This window comes from Onychostoma macrolepis, chromosome 02 (genome assembly GCF_012432095.1).
Source record: "Onychostoma macrolepis isolate SWU-2019 chromosome 02, ASM1243209v1, whole genome shotgun sequence".
Classification (NCBI taxonomy): domain Eukaryota; kingdom Metazoa; phylum Chordata; class Actinopteri; order Cypriniformes; family Cyprinidae; genus Onychostoma; species Onychostoma macrolepis.
In genome coordinates, this window is record NC_081156.1 from 30,844,331 (window position 1) to 30,865,055 (window position 20,725).

A 20,725-nucleotide genomic window follows, 5' to 3' on the forward strand; every position below is an offset into this window, starting at 1 on the left:
TGTCAGGAAATAGTGCCACAGAAACATACTGTATCTCTCCCAGTGACTTCAGTCCATATCAGAGATACTTACCCACTCAGAATTCCCTACAACCCCGCCTAAAACGGCAAAACATTCCATTCTTAGTATCTAGTCATGTCATACTTTAAGAAACCATTAATAGGCTGAGCAACCTGCTTAACCAATTATATTTGGCAATTTAAATTTAAAATATAAAAAAAGAACAAACTATTTAATATACAGTAGTAAAAACTGGCTCAACAGAATCACTCTTATAATTTTTTTTTTTTTTTTTTACATAATGGGTTTTTAGTTTTTCCACAAATCTAAATGTGTCATAAGTTTTGAATTCTAGATTGAGTTTTTGTTGCTTTATTACCTGTTTTTAATTATAGATTGTTTGCTGGTTGTTATATTTCTGAAGTCTGTATACTGTACACTAATGTTGTTATATATTGTTCCTGTCTTATAAACAATACAAAAAAAAAAGTGAATAGATTATTCAGGGATGTGAACATTTTTGCATTGGTTATCTTTTTACACCAATCCCAAGATGCACAGGTGATCTCTCTCATAGAAGTGTGTGCCGTTACCTCAAAGTCCTCGTCGGTCAGGTACATCTCCAGTCTCAGCGGGTCGACGCCGTGGGGAAGGGGACGGGTTTGCAGTGTTGCTAAAGGATAAGTGCTCTGACAGAGTCGAGCCAGAACATCCTCCACCAGAATGATCTGGTTACACACCTCTGCCTCCTGCGCACACAAACACTTAATGTTCACAAAGAGTTAAACCTTTGAAATTTGTATAATGAATGAATGTATATTTTCTAGTTTCTAGCCAAGATCTAAAAGAAGCACAAAGCTTGGTAGCCACTGACTTGCACAGTATGGAAAAGAATACTATGGAAGTCAATGGCGACTGTCAACTGCTTGGTTTGGAACAACTTGAGGGTGAGTAAATGATGACGGAATTTAAATTTTTGTGTGATCCATCCCTTTAAAAACACTAATTTGACTGAAATGCTGACATTTAATGACTTCTGTTTTGCCAAAACCGAAAATTTGCTTTCTGATTTTCAAATTTCGGTGTAATCACTGACAGAAATACAACACATGTTCAGCATCTCACCCCCTCTGTGATTTCAGCAATGTCCTCTCTGTGCTCCCAGCTGGGGAACATGTTTGTGAAGGTCAGAGGCTCTAATCCAGCATGGATCAAGTATGACTTCTGAGGCTTCTTTTCATTCTTTTCTGCTAGACAAAGAGAGGCATCAGTTATCTGTATTCACAGCATATTTGGACTCGAAGTCATATGTGAAGCAGCATACAACATTACAAGCTGCTGGTTCAGATGCACATTTCCGGTTTGCAGACAGAACTAAAAGATGATTGGCCAATAAGGCTGTCAATCACCTCTGCAGTACTGCAACACTGTTTCCATAGCACACTTCCTGTCTGAGTCCCAGCGCATGCGGGCAGAACCGGTACTCTCTGTATCCTGCGGCCACCAGCCCTGCCACAGGTAAACTTCATGATAGTTATCCACTAGGAACAGAGCTAGAAATAGACAGAGAGGGAGAAAAACAAGCATCATTATTTATGACTCATTGTTTCCAGCCTGAGAGAAAAGAGGTCATGCGTGTCATTTCTTTTTTACCTGGTTGAGGGGCAGAGTACAGATCCTCCTGCAGGAAAGGCAGGGAGCAAACAAGGTCTGCGGCTCTGGATGGGTTGAAAAACTCCTGCGCCACAAACTCACCCGAAGAACTACTGAGCTGGAACAGACGCGGCGTGAAGTTGAACTTACCAGGGTCTAAAAAAAAAAAGTGAGAAAGATTGAAATAAATCAGAAAAAAGCTAGATGAAGCAGAGAAAAAAGATTGTTGTGATAAAATCATTTATTTTTGTTTTGACAAAACAGTTTATGAATTCTCAGTGATATTCATTTGTAGTATGGCTTGTGAACATGTGAGCCCTTTTCCACCACATGAGAAAAAAAAAAATCATACTTTGGTAAATCAATTTCATAATCATCAGTATTATGAGATAAAAAAAGAGATAAAGTTAAAAAATTAAATAAGATAAAAAGTCAAAATTATGCAAACAATTCTGAAAATAAAGAGTCAAAAAAATATGACAATGTCAAATTGTAGATAGTCACGTTGGTCATACTAAAACAAAATATCACTTTTGACTTCAATTTTGATTGTTAATTTATCATATTTTCCACATGTCAGAATTTTGACTTTTTATCTTTTGACTTTTTAATCTCAATATTATGACTCCGTTTGTCATAATTATAATTTACAATTTTTTTAAGTAGCAGATTTTTTTCTTATGTATGATAGAGATGCATTATTGTCTGAGAGACCATCAACAAACTTCCAAAATCATGCATCCCCACTCTCCTCCAGTGTGTTGTACCTTGAAGCATGCAGTCGTAGGCCTTGCGGTCCTTCCTGCCTAATGCTTCCCAGAATTCCACTGGCTCGCCACCTTCCTCACATTCATGAATGGTCACATTGCAGCTGCTGTGAAGTCCCGCCTCCAGTGGCCGCCTTGGAAACACAAATGAGTCAGATTTCAAATCATAACATTTTTTTTCCAAAGCAAAATGTTTGTTTTTTTAATCTTTATGACCCTCAAGCTTTTGAATGCTAGCGTATGCTCTGAACTCGTGAGATGTAAATAACAAGGAAACTAAGTTATCCTTAAAAAATGCATGAATGACTCACTGTCCTTTGATCTTCTCTGCGGCGGTTCGAGCGACATGCCGTGAGTGTGTTTGAGTTTTGCAGCCGTGCCACAGGTAGATGAGGGCTTTGTTGATGTTCAGAAGGACCATTGATGTGCGTGATCGCAGACTGCTGCAGTGACATGCCACTTCCAGCAGATGGCCCTCTACAGGCACTTCTCCACGCACACAGTACAGACGCCAGTCATCTGAAACACAGATTACAGGGGGACAAACAGTCAAATATTAATACACTGGCATACAGTTTCTTGCAGAGTACACCATTTTAAAAGTTTGCTTGAAACTGCATGACTAAGTTCTTCAAACAATAATGTTACTATACCGTTCTCACATGAGCTCATTACACGGAAATTATATATTAAAAATATAGCTGTTTTTGCATTTTTATTCAATAGTGTGTAAAAACATCTTGATGAATGATCATAAAAAAAAAAATAAAAATGGCTTCTGGGTCACATGTGACATAAGGCAATGAAAAGTCAAATGCACTGTGGGATACAGTGCGTTACACTATGTGCTCTTGTTATATACAAAAAAATGCACATAGTATAATGCATACTATGCTTCTTTCAAAAATAGTAGGCAGTATTGCCATTTCTATCCAGCAAATTGTAATATGGCACCGATTACAAATTACATGATGAAAATGTAGTTAGTAATCTATGAGATCAATCATTTTAGATCGTATTCTAAATACTCTAATTACTTTTCACCTAACTTGTCAAAAATTTGAATAGGGAAATATAATCTATTATATATTTAATATAATATAAAGAAAATATATTACAATTATAAATCAACAACATGACGGAACCCAGAAAGCAGAATGAAAGAACTACAGTAGGTTTAATGAAGAAAAGACAATTAATCTCATAAAATTGTCAAATAAAAAAACAAAACAAAAGGCATTTAAAATATGCAGTCAAATAAACACTAATAAATATTTTGTTTAACTGCATCTCATGACTCTAATCAACATTTATTGCAATTTGTGAATAATATGCAATCATTTAATCAATAACCAAGTAACTGTAGACTTATGAGTATTTTAGAAAGTAATATAATTCATTACAAGTGCTTAAATTTTGGAATCTAATTACATAATCCAGATTACATACATCAGTTAATACCCATCACTGTTCCTAACAAACCCAAAATTTGGACTGAACAGGAGCATTGCAAATATGCTATCCTCTTACTCTGAATGTTCTCCTCTTCTTCTTCTCTCTTCCCGGAATGCACAATCATCCCTCCGTTGAAACACTGCAGGAAGCAGGGCGGCTCCTTCCCCTGCTGGACCTGCATCTGAGTATGAGTCACAGAAGCACTGAGTCAACGAATGAGAGAAGCAGGAAGCAGTCAAGTGTGTTTAGTGCAGTATCTCATCCTACCTGTGCTCCTCTCTCTTCATCCAGTTCAACAGTCATGAGTGCAGATGTTCCTTTCTCACTGACTGTCGAGTTTCTGCCCTGCCAGAAGAAATAGCAGCACTTCTCCCTGCCGGGACCTGCACTGCGCACCTGATCCGGCTTCTGCCTGCTGCCCACTGCACATAGACACAGTAACACATTAAGAGGAGAGCACTGACAGTTTTATACCATTGAAAAGAGCATCTGTAATAGAATTTCCCCGCTTACTGCATAATGTCAGTCCTAACAGTGTTCTAACTAAGTGTAAATTGTATTAAAATTATTTTGAAAAACTATCTGATGTTTAATCATATTTTACTATACAACGTACATGGACACACATAGCAAACAAAAAAAAGCCAAGTTCATTTGTCCCGGTGCCGTTACTAACCTGCTGCGCTCACCATGTACTTCCATTTCACTACGTAAGCATCTCCCTCGTGAAACTGACCAATGCTCTGCTTGGGCAGTCGGCTGTAGTCAAACTCCAGGATGTGCCAGACATCAACAGCAACCGTGCTGATCTCCAGAGAGCGCATGCAGTCGTCCGAGCCATTCTCCACCGGGCCGTGTCCTCGACCCACATTCTGACCGTCCAGAACTGTACTGATGGGAGACTGCAGGACCGGTAGCATCAGAGAGGCGCTGTACGCCCGGCAATCAGAACGGGAATCTGTGCCTGGAGACTCCTGAGAAGGGAAGAAGAGCGGTTTAAAGAAGAGAATAAGAAATTGATAAAAAGAGGAAAGAAAAGTTGTGCTTAAATCAAAAGAACACCAAAAGGAACAGATGGGAATCAAGAATTTCTTTTCACTACAATATGCAATTAAATAAATGCAACTAAAATATTTTGAATATAGTTGTATATTGTGATTATATTATGGTGTTACTGTGTTTGTACGTTTAATATTTTAGTTTAGTTTTCTTTCTCAGAGATGTTCAAAAGATTGAGGTCAGTATAATCTTTTTGTAAAAAATTAATACTTTAACAAAGACAAATTAAATTAATCAAAAGTGACGGAAAACACAGAAATGTTTTTGAAATTCCTTCAAAAAATGCTGTCATTTTCTATTCACCAAAGAATCTTGAAAAAATGAATAACAGTTTCCACAAAAACATTAAGCAGCACAACGGTTTTTAACGTGATAAATGTTTCTTGAGAAGCAATCAGCATATTAGAATGATTTCTGAAGGATCGTGCGACACTGAAGACTGGAGAAATGAGACTGAAAACTCAGCTTTCACATCACAGAAATAAACTATTTCAGAATACTTTCAAATAGAAAGCAATTATTTTATATTGTAATAATATTTCATGACTACAATAAATGTAGCCTTGGTGAACAGAAGACTTTTCAAAAACACCTTTAAAAAAAATCTTTCCAACTCTGCATTTTTTTTTAATAGTGCTGGTATTCAGTAATTGGTTCATAATTACAAACAATGATGAAGAGGAATCATTATGATAATCAATACATTGCTCACAATTCACATCCCTAATAATAAAGTGTCAAAGGATTTTTTCCTTTTAGGTTTTGCAGCTTTTCATTGAACCAAAAGCAAATACTGACACACACACAGAAACCCACCTTCTGCTGAAAGGGGTGTTCAATTACATTTTTAGGTGACAGTCCAGAAACATCTTTCCAGTCCAGGAACTTCTCTTTAAAAAGACATGTTTCATTATGTTCGGTCAGTCTGCCAAATATGGCCCAGTCTGGGCGACCTTGACCTTTCCTAAAAAAACAACCACACACACACACACAACTTTACATTGAGATTCTCAAAGTTAAGTGGATAATTAGTGCGTGTGAAACTTAATATAATCAATTTAAGTAAACTCCTGAGAACCTCGGTATGAGTGTGTTGTGTCCTCCAGGGTCCAGAGGGTTGATGTCACAGTTGGTATAATCAAACGTCCCATTCCAAAGGTGCTTGGCCAGCTGAAATGCCACCTTCCTCTGTGCCAGTGTGACCTCTTTACCATGCCACACATACACTTCACTACCGAAATCAAACACTACCACCTAACGTGATCAAGAGAGCCAAGAAAAACAAATATATTCAAAATGAAATGTTGTGCAAAATGAGGAAAAAGTTATTAAAATGTCAAAATACGCAACTACAAAAACAATCTTCTAATTGTTTAATTCTCAGTTACATAATATAAATCATACTAACAAACATAGTTAGATACCTAGTTTATTATTAATATTTAAATAATTATAATAGTAAACATACAGTTACCGCTAAATGCAAAAATGTTTCACATTTAATGAAAACATGAAATAATGCATGAAGATATTAACATGATATCTAAAACTTCAAAAAGTCACAAAATATGACCTCTTTGGAGCCCAAAAGTGAACTACGAGGCACTTTTCCCCAGAAATCATCATCAGGAAGCAGTTTATCGTCCACAAGACGGAAGATACAGTTTGTCTCCACAATGGCACTTTCAAACATCTCATCCTCGTCTGGAGACCCGGCCGCTGTGATTATTACACACACAGAAAAATATTATTCATTCATTTCAATTAAGATAATAGCACATAAATGCCATCTATTTCAGGGTACATACAGTGGTAGTTGGCTGGCCCTCCCAGGATCTTCCAGAACTCAGCAGCTGCAGGGCTTCTAGCATTCACTCCTTCTTCGATCGTCTCTACCAGTGCAGCTCGACAACCAAGATCGTGGTTCAGCTGGATGAAAGTGGCCAGTTCTGATGCCTGGATGTCAAATGGAACAACATAGCAGTGAAGCACAAAGCTATATGATGATGATGATGATGATGATGATATGAAGAACAGCGTGCATAAGAAGTCAGATGGTACCTTGGCTCTTTCAATGACATTTGCAAACTCTCCAATCCAAACGAAACAATGCTCAGGCGTAACCAGTAGAAAACAGTCACCGCTGTTCAGAGAGGACACTCTAGGCTCAACTAGTCTGGTCTGGACATGACGTCGACCTGGAGAACATTCATGCACATACAGTTTAACACACACAACCACTAAAACACATACTGCTGCAGTAAAATATCAATATTACAATTTATATCATATTTTGTGCCTTCTGTGGGTATTACACTGTATGCCAGGTTTAATGCTAGTTAAGTAATTTTTCTGTTTTCACAGAAAGCCAATCAGAACACATTTGATGTTTGGACTCATAGGATTTTACTGTGGGCAGGGTTTCCAGCTTAATGTGACAGAAAAATCCTTTGCATGGATCACATTATTACATCATGCCTGGTTTGGAGACAGTGTTAGAGAACTACAGACTGACCTTTGACCTGCATGAGCATGAGTTTTTTGTAGGGAGCTGCGCTGTTATTGGTCATCTGCTCAGAGACGCTGACACTGCGCAGACTCACGCTGCTGTAGCTCTCTTTACTGGCCAAACCAGCCAGAGCTGCATCCGACAAACTGAAGCTCTTGCTCACTGGAAAACATTAAAAACAACATTATTACAACAGAAAATGAAGTATATTTTAATCTTATTTTTTTAGCAAAATTTTATTCATGTAAATGCACATTTTCAAAGCAGAAACTAATTGTTTTTCATGTTCTGCTTGCTGAACAGCAGTATTTAGAAATGCTTTCTAGCTTTTTTGTATAAAAAATTTGTTTTGACTAGTTTTACATCCCTTTCACCTTTTCTTTCCTTCATTGTTTATGTTGTTCTCAATAAAAAAATATGTATGAAGCAATGTTATTTTAGTATTTATATACTACTATTAAATTTCTATTAGTGCTATTACTATTATTTATATTAGCATTACATATTATTATAGTACTTAATATTTTGAAAAAAATATACTTTTCATTTTCATTTTAGTTTAAGTTTAAGTTTAAGATTAATTTTATTATTTTAATATTTTTATTTCACTTTATTTTTATTTCAATTTTAGTTTTAGCAATTTTAATACTTCAAAAAATTGAAGTATTAAATTCAATACTTGTCAACTTGCCTACTCACTTTTCTCCTGTTTAATTCTCTTGGTTTCTAGCTGACCAACGTTCAGTCTCTCCTCGGTGTACTCCTGTCGGATGTCTTCTCTTGCAGCAAGAATCTTTAAGGGGTTCCTGGAGGCCTGGACGTTACGGGAGGGACGAACGGCCCGCTTGTGCTGCACCATCGCCGATGTCAAGCTAGGAGCCAAAGAGAGACCACAAGTCAGAGAAAGTGCAATAAGTAGCTTTAAATGAAGTTTAGAGCCAAATGTTGCATTAAAGATAAATGAAACAGAAAAACTACAATATGCCGTATATAAAAAAAAAAAACTAATAAAAAAAATTAATAAATAAATAAAATAAAAAATATATAAATTTAAATATTTTTAAATCCAAAAACAAATGCTTGCACATATATTAACAGAAACTCAAAATCTTACGTTGGAGTTTGTTTTCCAAAGATGGCATCAAAGTCCTCATCCAGATGCATCCTGCTGCTCATGCTGCGGGGAATATCTGTCATGTGGTGGTAAAATTTTGAAAAGATCTCATCATCCAGTCGCATCACTTCCTTCACGGCTTTCTCTGTCACCGTCAAAGTCGTCTCCTGCAAACCTGATACTGAGAGGAAGGAAGGGATTGAGATGGCAGTGCAACAAAGAAATGGCAATGAAAATGTGTCAACACAGAAAATCATGATGGTTTAATTAAAAGCTCCATTATCAGGTCACTGTGACAGCAAATGAAAACTGCTTAATTTTTCAAAGATTTTGACACCAAATGATGAACTTATTATTTCTACTTTTACCTCAACAATAGGCTCATAACATCCTTTTCTAAAAAAAAAAAAAAAAAAAAAAAATGCAAGGAAGTGAAGAGATTTTACATCAATCGACTCACCTTTACTGTTCAAACGCCCTAAAAACGTCTCCAGCTTTTCCAGCTTCTTATCAGACTCCATCTCTGCTCTGGCCTCAATTTCTGCAGCACATCAGGTTGTTTGCCCCAGTTATTATGTTGCAACAACAAACTTTCTCAAACTTTGTGTCTTCCAAAGAGGAATATCTTCTTTCATGAAGTGCGTTTGTCTAACGTACCTTCCTGTGGTTTCGAGATAGCTGGCACACTGCTCTTCAGTTTAGCAGAGACTGGAGACAGAATAGGGCTGATCACTGCAGATGAAGCAGCCAGACCTATCAGGTAAGCAGACAGAATAAAAAAAATAAGTACGCTACCTATGTAATGCAATTCTATGTAATTAAAAAATCTAAATGAAATGTATATATAAATTGTATGCAAGTTTAACAAAAATTTATAATTTGGTTGATTAAAAAAAAAAAAAAGATGACTATTATACATTTGTACCATGATTTACAGAAGGCAACCAGTAAAATGTCATTCAGTGTAACAATAGTTTATATAGCAAAAATCTTGTCAGGTATATTTAGAATAAGAATCATCTTGGACTATTTAATGATTACAGTTCAGCCCCCAAAATTAATTAACTGTAATTTTAAATATTTATCTTTGCCACTATCCACTATCCTTTTAATTACACCAAAATGGGACGTCTCGTCTTTGAATATTTAAGTAGATGTTTACATAATTTTTTTTTTTTTAATGTTCATTTTTCATTTCAATTTAAGTTAGTTTCACTTAAAATGTTTATTCAATTATTTAATATGTATAATTGTTTTAGTGTTACTATTTTGAGAGCATTTTTACAGGATTTTATTTTATTTTAGTTCGGTTTGAAACCAAAAAAAGTATTTTGATCTCAGATTTGTCCAGTTATTTTTTTCTTAAACTAATGAACATTTAACGAAAGCTTTTACACATTTAAGGATAATAACCCTGACATGTATGTTTGCACATCCTAACCTTTTTTCACCATCCTGGCAGCCACAGTGTACTGGCTGGAGTCATTGGCCACGCCCTTCCCTGTGTTCTGCCACGCCTCCTCCCGCGTCGAGATCATCTGCTTCCTTTCTTCAATAGACATCTGCCCCTCCCCCTCTTCAAGCTTCTGATTACATGAGACAAAACAGATATGATGGCTATAGATCATTCTAATGTTTACAGGAAGGAAAGACCAACGAATTGGACATAATGGACAGATAATTCACACGAGCAGGTCATCAGCAAACTCAAATTGTACAGCCCATGTCAAAAGTGCTTTTAAATCATTAGAATATGACTATCCTCTTTGCTGTTCATACAGTACTGAAATCTGCCAGTCAACAGCAAAAGCCAAAAATGCAGTAATCCTTACTCAAAGTGCTCTGCATTTCCATCTAAATTAGATTTACGCATTTATGCCTCCGATGCTCATTTAATGAATGCATTTGCCCTGAGTAAATCTACAGAAATTTGGCTCTGCTGCCTGTTTCTGTCAGAGAAATACATGTTTTCTACTATCATCCACAGTGAACTGAAGAATAAATTATGCAAACTAATAATACAGGTCTATTATAAACTAAATCAAACCAGACAATTTTTACTTGGTGTATTGAAGTATAGATATGCATTTATGTAGAAGACTTTTAGACTCTCAGAGTTTATACAGAAAGGCATTTACTTGCATAACTAGTAGTTCAGCCTTTTGTTTTCAGACATACTTAAATACATGCACACATAAATAATCATGAGCTAGTTTTAATTCAACAAGAAAAAAGCAATTCCTATCTCATCTGATACAAACCAATGTTCAGAACATTCTAGACTAATACGGATTATCTGGTGGCACAAGGATGGAACAGACCAAAAAATATGAGGAAATTCAGATCTTTGGTAGAGTTATGTTAGAAATGAAATGGTTCCAAAATGCACACGCTCTCTCTTACCTGGCCTTGTTCTACATATTGGCATTTTGGGGTAGATGGGAGGGGAGGAGGAGAGTAGGTGGAAGAAAAGACAGGCTCCTACAGACAGGAGGAGGAGGAAACAGGAAGTAGATAGAAAAAAACAGTGAATGAAAGAATTAGAGACAATGATTACAGGATGTAGATACAGATGGAAGAAGAATATAATTCACAGATGTCAGAGAATGAATGAGGGAAAAAGACAAAAGGAAAATCTGGACTAGTGGTTCTCAACTGGTTTTACTTCAGGTCAAAGATTTTGCATTGGATATCAGTGGCAAAGTGGGAACTACACAGCACCAAAATTGGTTATTGTACAAAATTTGAAATCAAGACTTGAACTGCCAAGACTCAAATATACTAGTTAACATTTGAAGTGGATAAAAACCTTTCAAAATCAAAGTTGTCCTAAAACCGTTCTTGTCTTAGGACAACTCTGATTAACTTTTTTTTGATCCACTTCAAATGTTGACTACTGTATATTAAAATGATATAAGCTGATAACATAAACTGACCTTTTTTGATTCCTATACATCATAAATGGTGTCATATTCTTGGTTACCTATATTTTATTAATCATACTGTATTTTACATTAGTTTCTGCTGACCATAATGATATCAGAACAGACCAGTCACATTTTTTGAGATGTGACCCATCAGTTGAGAAGCACAGATCTGGTCCATCTAGAAAAGCAAGGCGTTTCATCTATAAATGTTAAGTGAAGTTATTACAGCATGTTCCTAGACTTCAACTGCAGTACAGTTTTAGAGAAATGCAAATATTAATAGCCACATGTCTTATTTGTTAACATTAATGCATTAGCTAACATAAACTAATAATTAAGCAATGTATTTTTTTACAGCACTTATTGCTTTCTTTTTTTAATGCTAGCTAATAAAAATACAATTAATTGTTCTTGTTAGTTCACTAATTAACTAATGTTAACAAATAATTTTTTACTTTTAAAAAGTGAATGCAAATGTTGAAATTAACAATATTAAATGCTGTAGAAGTGTTATGCTAAATGAAACCTTTACTGTAAAGTGTTACCAACTGAAATGTGTAATTTATTGTGTATATTATTTAATGTGTATATTTTACAGTGAGCTATAAAATTATGTCAATTTAGAAGATAAGGCAAGCAGCGTGTCAGTCATTTAAGAAAAAGCCAATCAAATTGCAGTTTATTGCACAATAGCAGGCCAGCCAGTCTTCTTGCAGCTAAAGCCAAGCTTGTCTAAGACAGACACTGATGTAGGCGCTTACCCAGAGCTGCTCAGATGTGAACTCTCTGATAACAGTCTCGTCCTAAACACACAGGAGATGCATGTGTGTGTATGTGTGTGTGTGTGTGAGGTTCAGAAAAATTCTACACGATACCCATTTGGTGTGCAAGACCTGGCCTTTATCAAGACCTGGCCTTTTAGATTAGGATAAACTGAAAACCCTTCATTCCTTTAACCTTTGCACTTGCTGAATTGAGAGTAACACAATAACTCAGGAACACACAGGTTTCTATATAAAACTCAGTGAACACTGAAAATTACAGTGTCTGAAAAGATGAATACCACGCATTTTACTACACCACGCTGTGAAATGACTCATCAGACTGTGTAAAGTACAGGTTTCAGGTCTAGGCAGTCAATTCACAGCTTTGCCTACAGGAGAAAATGAAGGTGTTACCATTCACAAATTAGTATAACACATCTGATTCACGGTTTTGATTGGGAATAGTTCACCAAAAATGAAAATTCACTTTAAGCACTTTCTTCCAAGGAAAACAAAGGATGATTTTTAAAAGAATATCTAACAATATACATTTCAAGTCCTTATGGCAATTAGAGATGTTGCATTCACATGTCATTCTTACATCACTCTATACAGTGCAAAAAATTTAAATTAAACATGTGCTTTTTGTAATTTCACAGCTTGATAGCACCAGTCCTCATTAAATGTCATCAGATGTAAAGTATTTGAGCAATAGTTCACTACTAAAGTATTATTTTAGAGAATTTGTCCTTTACAACAGTACTGTTAAAACTGAATACTTTTTACTCGTTTACATTGTCATGCGGATTTAAAAAATACATGTCATCAGGACTTAAAACTTTCCTCAATGAAAAAATTATTTCTTGTAGCAAGCCAATAAACCATGCTCTCATAAATTTAAATTCTGTTTTATATTTTATTAAAATAAATATCTTTTTCCCACTGTCAATAAGAAATCAAGCAACGAGAAAACAGATTTTTGACAGGTTTCTTTAAAAAAAAAAAAAAAATTCAGCAAAAATTTTTATAATATGAATATGAGAATGTATGTATATATATGTATGTTTTTTTTTTTTGGCTATGTACTTTGAGTAATTTTTGACAATATTTGTACTTGAACCCAAGTACAATTTTTCAGTACTTTTTACACCCCTGAATATAATTACATGAAAAACAACAATAATATGAAAACTACAGTTAAGAGTATTATTTCATATGAACGTAAAAAGTGAATTTATGGAAAGAACATTACAACACTATATTAGTGCTTCACATCATAGACACCACTGTCTATTTATAGACATCACACTGGTTATTACTTGCACCCAGACACGTAGAAACTATTATAACAGTGGGTAGCTGGTGGGGGCACACAAGACAATTGTGGGAACACTTTACTTAAAGCCTTTATATATAATGCATTATAAAAGAAATGCATTAATTTTGCCTTGTAACCCCTGTGATGCATTTCCAGATTTGGTGTTGCTAGGCTACATATACTTACCTTTTTCTTAAAGCCTTGCTCCTCCATTATTTGACTACTCTTCTCGCTTACAGACACCACTTCCTGTTTAACTTCCTGTTTCTTGTTGATCCTGTTTTTCCAATCTTCCTCTCCACTCTTCTTCAACATGGCTAACCTGAGAAATGCAAGTATCAAACGCTTCACTCCATTATGAACAGACGTTTACACTGTAGATGAGAAACTCATGCAGATAACTTACTGTAACAAAGTGAAAAATGACAACAGAAAAGTGTTTGTTGTACAAAACACTTCAGAAATCCCACCAAATACTACAGCATACAAAATTCAGCCTATCTCGTGTGACTTTGTCATGGTTTGTTGTCTCTATCTCTGTCTGTACTCATTTCATCCTGCCCTGCGGGGAAGGCTGGGAGATCTAAAATAGTGCTGTCCGCATTATCAGCACTCACCGAGAGCAGAGATGACCCAATTTCATTTATAAGACAAGACAGAAGGAGAACAGCTCCAGTCAACCTGCAACATCTAAAGCCATCAGCACATTCCAATACATGTGCCACTGTTTCTTACAGTGCAATTTGACACAAGTGTGTTTTAACACGCTGTTCATCTGCTACCTTTCATATTCTCATCCTGACACATAAAAATCTATATTTCTAGCTTTAAAAAATTCCAAGATTTATGTTATTAAATTTTTCTTTTGAACTTTCTATTCAAAGTATCATACAAAATGTATTCCACATTTTGTTCTCACAAAAATATTAAGCAGCAGAACTGTTTTCAACGTTGATAGTAATAAGAAGTGATTCTTGAGAAGCAAATCAGCATATTAAAATAATTTCTGAAGGATCACATGACACTGAAGACTGGAGTAAAATTCAGCTTTGCATCTCAGGAATAAATTATATTTTAAAATATATTTAAATAGAAAACAGCTGCTTTAAATTGTTTAAATTATTTCACAAAACTACCGTTTTTACAGTATTTTTTTTTATCAAATAAATGCAGCCTTGGTGAGCAGAAGAAACATCTTTAAAAACATTTAGAAATCTTATTGACCCCAAACTTTTGAATGGTAGTGTATTTATTTATATTTCTTTTTTTTTTTTAATTATATGTTAGTAACAAAATATACAGTATGTTACTTTGTAGCCAGAGACAAGTTTGTTAGGGTAAATAAAAATACAGACTATTGTTGAGCCCTGGACAATCATTTTGAAAGGTTTATTACTTAAAGTGCCCCTATTATGGATTTTTGAAAATGACCTTTCATGCAGTGTGTAACACAGCTCTAAGTGAATGAAAACATCCTGCAAAGATTTAAATCTGAAACTAAGTTATTGTCTCTCAAAAGAAAGAGTCGACTCTGAATCATTGAAATGAGTCGTTTTTAAAATGAATCCCAAGCCGTTTCATGTTGATGTCGACATGAAACATTAGCATATTGCCCGCCCACTTGTTGCGGATAAAGCTCTAGACCTGGGAAATCTTGATTTTCAAGTTGGTATGAATGAAAATGCAAATTCATTCTTTGCCACTAGGTGCCGCTTTTGGAGCGTTAAAAACTCAAACACTGCTTTAAATGAAATCGACCAATCACCGCAGATTAGTATCACGCAAAGGAGGGGTTTGGAAAAATTAATCGTTAAACAAATCATTTGGGAGTTGAGCAAATAAGGTAAAAATAAATGCATATAAGAAAATGAAAGTGTTTTATGACCTTGCATGCATGTCAACCTGTTGTTGGGACTCCCAAAACCAAAATATGAACCTTTCATAACCCATAATAGGGGCACTTTAATTATAAAAAATATATATTTTTTATAGTGATAAATAGGATTTTTATTTCCAAAATTTGACTCCTATGCTATTATGCCATATTTTGTGTGAACTACTATAAATGGGATTTGCATACTGTATGCAATGTATGCTGACTTACAATGTAAAAGTGAAGTAACCAGCACACACCTCTCTTTGACTGACATAGATGTCATGGCCTCTGGATCTTCGTGGATCTCTGGCTTTTGGTCTTTGGAGACGACGAGACCAGACAGGCCGTATTTTCCCAAGATCTCTTCTTGGGGCTGTGCTGGAGGTGGTATGAAGCACTGGGGTTTTGGCTGGGTTTGAGGGGGTATCTTGGTTTGAGGGGGAATATAGGCATGTGCCTGATTTGGAAGGAAGGACTGAGGTTTGGGCTGGGTCTGCGGTGGGACTCTGGGTTGCACCTGCGGCTGGGGTTCAGGGAACAGCTGGGTTTGCTGTGGAGGAGCCTGAGAGTCAATGTGGATGTGAGGCTGAGAGTCAGAAATGAGGGGTGTTTGCAGTTTGGCCTGTGTCTGTGGTGGTGTTGGCGGGCTGTAGGGTTGTGTTTGAGGTCGAGCGTGGGTTGGTGTGTAGATTTGAGGGTGCTGCGCTGGTTTTGGTTGAGGCTGCGGAGGCGTGTAGGACTGGGTTTGCTGGAGATAAGTGAGAGCGTTTGAGGTGTGTGAAGAACTTCTGGAGGAGACCGCAGCTGTGCTCACTGTCCTCACGGGAACACTGGGATCAGAGACATCTGGAGAAACACATTGAGATCCAGCATGAGAGCAATACACATACAAAGACTTACAGGGTAAATCCCACAAAAGCTGTCAGAAACGTGTCTATTTCTCCACAAAAAGAAATATTTTGCATAAAGAAAAATTAAGCATATTTTTTAGGACTTTTAAGATCTGTTTGTATTGTGACATTGTTTTTGTGAATTTGAATTGAAAACTCACTAAATCTCCATTAATGTACTGTGAAAATTAATTTGAATTTCAAATTATAACGGTTTTTGTTTTATGTAATGGTTGCATTTGTTGCACTACCTTTCAATGTAATGGCATTCATTGTTTTTAAAACCATGCTGATTTCATATTGATTTACTTGAATATAAATCATTGTACTTCAATATTTTTACTTTAACACAAATGTTTGATAGGTTTGAGAATCTAAAGATAATCATTACTCAAAGAAAGGAATTATGGCAATGAGCATTTTAAACACAAAACAAAATAAAATATGGCGAAGGAGGTAAAATTATGAATTGGACATGACATCCTTGACAGAATTATTATTATTATTTTATTATTATTATTATTATTATTATATTTAATGAAAATCATCTTGGAAAAAAAGAGAATTACAGTCATGACCATTTAAAAATAAATAAAAATAAATCTTTTTGCTTTGCTTTTTTTTTTATTTGAGGGGGGTGGGGGGAGTTGGAATTATGAAAATGGACATGGCAAATTTGATAGGATTCATGAGACTGACCCTATAACCAGAGGCAATATATCAGTACTAATTAAATCAGACGCAATCAAAAACAGCTCAACACTACTATACCAAATATCATATTCAAATATTTACGTCAATCCATCCAGTTAATAACAGACAAATATGCATGTAGCTATTCAATGCACCAGATACAGAAAAAAAATGCATTACACATCACACAGAGTCGTGTTTATCACAGAGTTCAATCAATATCTGACACACATGAACAGACAGCAGCTTAAAGCACCACTGCCACACAAAACACACACATGCACAATGTTAAAAACACCTTTATCCTGTGAAAGCCACTGTCGCATTCAGCTATCATGGCTGTCCTTTAACATGTGGCAAACATGAACCTAATAACCTGCTGTGTTTTTTTCCTGTAGGCTGACAGCATGTCTATCAGTGTGTACTGAGACACACTTCCAGCCGTCTTACCGCTCCCGTCTTTCATTCATTTCCCTCTTTACTACGAAACAATTCACACACATGCCTATTGCTTCCAGGCAAATGGATAGTAACAGCTTTGGCGGGGAGCGCAAACAAAAGCCACAGAGCCACTTCTGCCCAATTCATTTCGGCATCATTAATTTTGCGCGACAGACAAAGAGAGCCGCACGCTTGATGTATGATAAATTATGCTAATCACATTCGACTCGAGCAGCATGTAGGCTGGAGGCCGGTTAACCCAATCAGTGCAGCATGTGTGTGATTGTGTGCACAGACACAATAGACACAGCTGATTGGTTTGCACAGCATCTAAACCCCTTTTCTTTTTCGTTCTATCTATCCTTACCTGAGATGACGGCTCTGCTACCGCTTCCTCTTGCCGTCTGATGGGCGTCTGGCGAGAGGTAGCCTCCCTGCGAGACGGGTGTACCCTCTTTCTCCCTCTCCCATGGGCCGCTCAGCTCTGTCTCTCCCCTGCCGTGAGGGGGTGTGTGTCTGAGGAGCACATGTGTGTGCGGAGGGGAAGTCACACTGGGGAGCTCTGTCTCTCTCTCCTCTCTGCTTAAATACCCTAGTCTTCCTCTCCGCCCACTCTCGTCGGCCACACCCTTGCCGTACGTCAATTGGCCAGGCTGCTCTGCGGAGGGCGGGGACTGAACATCAGGTGTGGGTTTTTCCCCATTCTCTGTAAGACTGAAGTATCGAACTCCTCTCTCATAAGCTGGAAGCTGAGCAGAGACCGCCTGATTGGGTGAGGCCTGAGTGGTGGGCAGAGCTGCGGAGATCCCCATGCGAACATCTGCGGTCATTGATGGGGAAGCACTTGTCACCGTGGCAACAGAGGCCTGGGCGGTGACCGCAGTAACAGAGCGGACCAGTGATGCAGAGAGAGGCTCCAACTTCACGCTTCCATTTTGCAGCTGGAGAGATAGAAAGAAAAATTATATTTACAGACGGTGTTCGCATTTAAAGAGCCCAAAGAGGTCAGAGGTCATATGCAAGACACATGATTCAGAGGCAGCTTGCAGAGATCGGATGTGCTTTGCATACCAAACAACCTCATCATTAAACTTCTCAGACATGCAACAAACCTGATTTGTTTTACACCACTAATCAACATCATCAAGGTCTGTTTAAAACACAATTCTAATCCCACGTTCTTGAGAAAAACTGTCTCAGGCAATTCTGTGCTTTCTATATTTAAAGGAATAGTTCACCAAAAAAATTATGTTTGGTCATTATTTCTTTCCAAACCTCTAAAAATAATATTGTTTCTGTAGAATAAAAAGGGAGTTATTGTGCAGAATGTCCAGGCTGCTTTTTCACCCCCATGAGTGTAAGTGAATTGGGCTGTTGAGCTTCAAAAAAGCACCATAAAAGTTGCTGATAAATGAAGTACACTTTAGCATAATGTTTAAGAGTACTTATGCAATAATATGAAAATGCCAAATTTATATTAAATGCAATTAGTCGAACTTAAAGAGTATTTTTGAGCCACTTACATAGAACTTCAGCACATCTTTATATATAATTTCATAATTACTTATATTATCTTTGAAATATGGTTAAGGTGTACCAGTGCTGAATGTACTGACATGCATTTATGGTAAACTCTCTCTCTCTCTCTTTAAGTTCACCATAAATGCAGTATATACTGTATATGGTAAATATACTTAATGTCATTTCTATTTAAACATGTATGCTGTGTATTTAAATATATTTGAAATTACACATTTGTAATGATGAAGTTGCAATTTAGAACATTTAAATGAACTTAAATTTGAACTTCAAATTTTAAACAAATTTAACATCAAATAACATTACAGTTCAAATCATAATCAAGTACTTCACGTTTCATGTCAATTCTTTAAAGCACGACAAAAGATTAGTAAAACAATTAGTTAAAATGTACTTTACAACTTTTGCAGGAGAACCTTTCACATTATTTTAAAGTGCACTTTTTTTACAAAAAAGGTTTACATTAGTCATGAAAGTGTACTCTTTAAGTAAACTTAAGTGGCCTTTTATTTCAATAATAGTATCATCTACAAGTAGTTTTTCAAAAATATACTTTTAAGATTTGAAGTACAATACAGTTAAGTGTACTTCTTTTTTTTAACTATATTCCATATCATCTGAAGCCATATGGACTTGTGAGGAAAAGATTAAATTTTGGAGCCTTACAGCCCATGTTTTCCATATGCTTTTGCTGTACAAAGAAAAATCAGCGTAAACATTCTGCCAAACATCTCATTCATTAAAAAAAAAGTTTTAACAAATAGGAGTAAATGGCAATTTTAATTTTGAGGTAAACTGTCCCTTTAATCATTTAACAGGCACAGTGAAATGCAGAAATTAAATAAAGTGACGAATTGGTTATAATGCAACTCAGCAGTAGCAAATATCCAGTTGGAAATGCAACATTGTTGGGGCCTCTGCAATTAACCAATCAGCCGCTGCTGCCAAGGCAAAGCTCTCACTGACCAGCCAATCAAAAGCCTCAGTCCAGAGTGTCTTACTTGCTCGCTCTGAGGGGGGCCAACAGAATCATTAGTCACAGCGGGATGATCTGTGAGACCGGACAGATCTACGTCTTTTGTAAGTTCCTGTGAATGGCACAATGACTCTAAAGTCAACTACAACTGCTAAATGATCTCTCTTTAATAACGTCTATCTAAATGTAAAAGGGCATATTTTCTAGACCACTGGTGACACTAAACTTAAAATGCAAAAATTATAATAGTCTCTAAATACAGTGAACTAGCACACAGGTAAAAAGAGGGAGGCCTCACCTGATCAACCTCGTCCTGGGTGATGGGTTGAGTCTGAAATCGGGCATTGGCTCTACGCTGGCGTGTGTCAGGACGAGGTCCGTTTGCTGATTGGCCAGAGGGTTGTGACAAGCGATTGAATAATGCCATCTTCTCAGAAAGACTTAGTGTTGATAAGTCTGGCTCCTCGGGACCCAAATCCTCTTCTCCCGGAACTGCTTCCTTCGAAACATCTTCTTTCTCCTGCTCATGGTGGGTCGATCCATGTGCTGATGATGCCTGCAGACTGAAAGGAAAATTACAGGTTGTTATGCTATAGTAAAGTTCTGCACACAGAGACCAGTATGGTTGCTAACAAAACTTCACAAAATGCATCTTAAGCAATTATGGTAAGTATTCCAGTGAGTATCCCAGTAAGTAATCCAGTTTATTCATTTGTTTATACAAGTCTGTGTTTTTGAGATTCA

At 36.4% G+C, this 20,725-nt stretch overlaps 1 protein-coding gene across 12 annotated transcripts in view; it reads right to left on the bottom strand.

Annotated features, from left to right (window-relative positions):
• Positions 1-20,725, bottom strand: part of svilb (supervillin b) — a 58,683-nt gene that overhangs the window by 2,746 nt on the left and 35,212 nt on the right. For 7 of the 12 annotated variants that reach the window (XM_058745827.1, XM_058745837.1, XM_058745789.1 and 4 more), the window contains 27 exons: positions 20,280-20,544; positions 20,007-20,093; positions 17,834-18,407; positions 15,700-16,288; positions 13,753-13,888; positions 12,246-12,287; positions 10,961-11,038; positions 9,999-10,143; positions 9,215-9,310; positions 9,018-9,098; positions 8,558-8,738; positions 8,143-8,315; positions 7,450-7,605; positions 6,996-7,132; positions 6,743-6,890; positions 6,508-6,653; positions 6,013-6,188; positions 5,751-5,898; positions 4,552-4,849; positions 4,143-4,297; positions 3,951-4,056; positions 2,732-2,939; positions 2,421-2,554; positions 1,654-1,809; positions 1,410-1,553; positions 1,126-1,247; positions 594-749 (listed from right to left, as the gene is read on the bottom strand). In XM_058745827.1, coding sequence (XP_058601810.1) covers positions 594-749; positions 1,126-1,247; positions 1,410-1,553; positions 1,654-1,809; positions 2,421-2,554; positions 2,732-2,939; positions 3,951-4,056; positions 4,143-4,297; positions 4,552-4,849; positions 5,751-5,898; positions 6,013-6,188; positions 6,508-6,653; positions 6,743-6,890; positions 6,996-7,132; positions 7,450-7,605; positions 8,143-8,315; positions 8,558-8,738; positions 9,018-9,098; positions 9,215-9,310; positions 9,999-10,143; positions 10,961-11,038; positions 12,246-12,287; positions 13,753-13,888; positions 15,700-16,288; positions 17,834-18,407; positions 20,007-20,093; positions 20,280-20,544 — 4,837 coding nt within the window. Of the gene's footprint in view, positions 1-72; positions 99-593; positions 750-1,125; positions 1,248-1,409; positions 1,554-1,653; positions 1,810-2,420; positions 2,555-2,731; positions 2,940-3,950; positions 4,057-4,142; positions 4,298-4,551; positions 4,850-5,750; positions 5,899-6,012; positions 6,189-6,507; positions 6,654-6,742; positions 6,891-6,995; positions 7,133-7,449; positions 7,606-8,142; positions 8,316-8,557; positions 8,739-9,017; positions 9,099-9,214; positions 9,311-9,998; positions 10,144-10,960; positions 11,039-12,245; positions 12,288-13,752; positions 13,889-15,699; positions 16,289-17,833; positions 18,408-20,006; positions 20,094-20,279; positions 20,545-20,725 lie in introns of all 12 variants that reach the window. The other 5 variants (XM_058745811.1, XM_058745862.1, XM_058745821.1 and 2 more) reach the window with 4 other exon arrangements.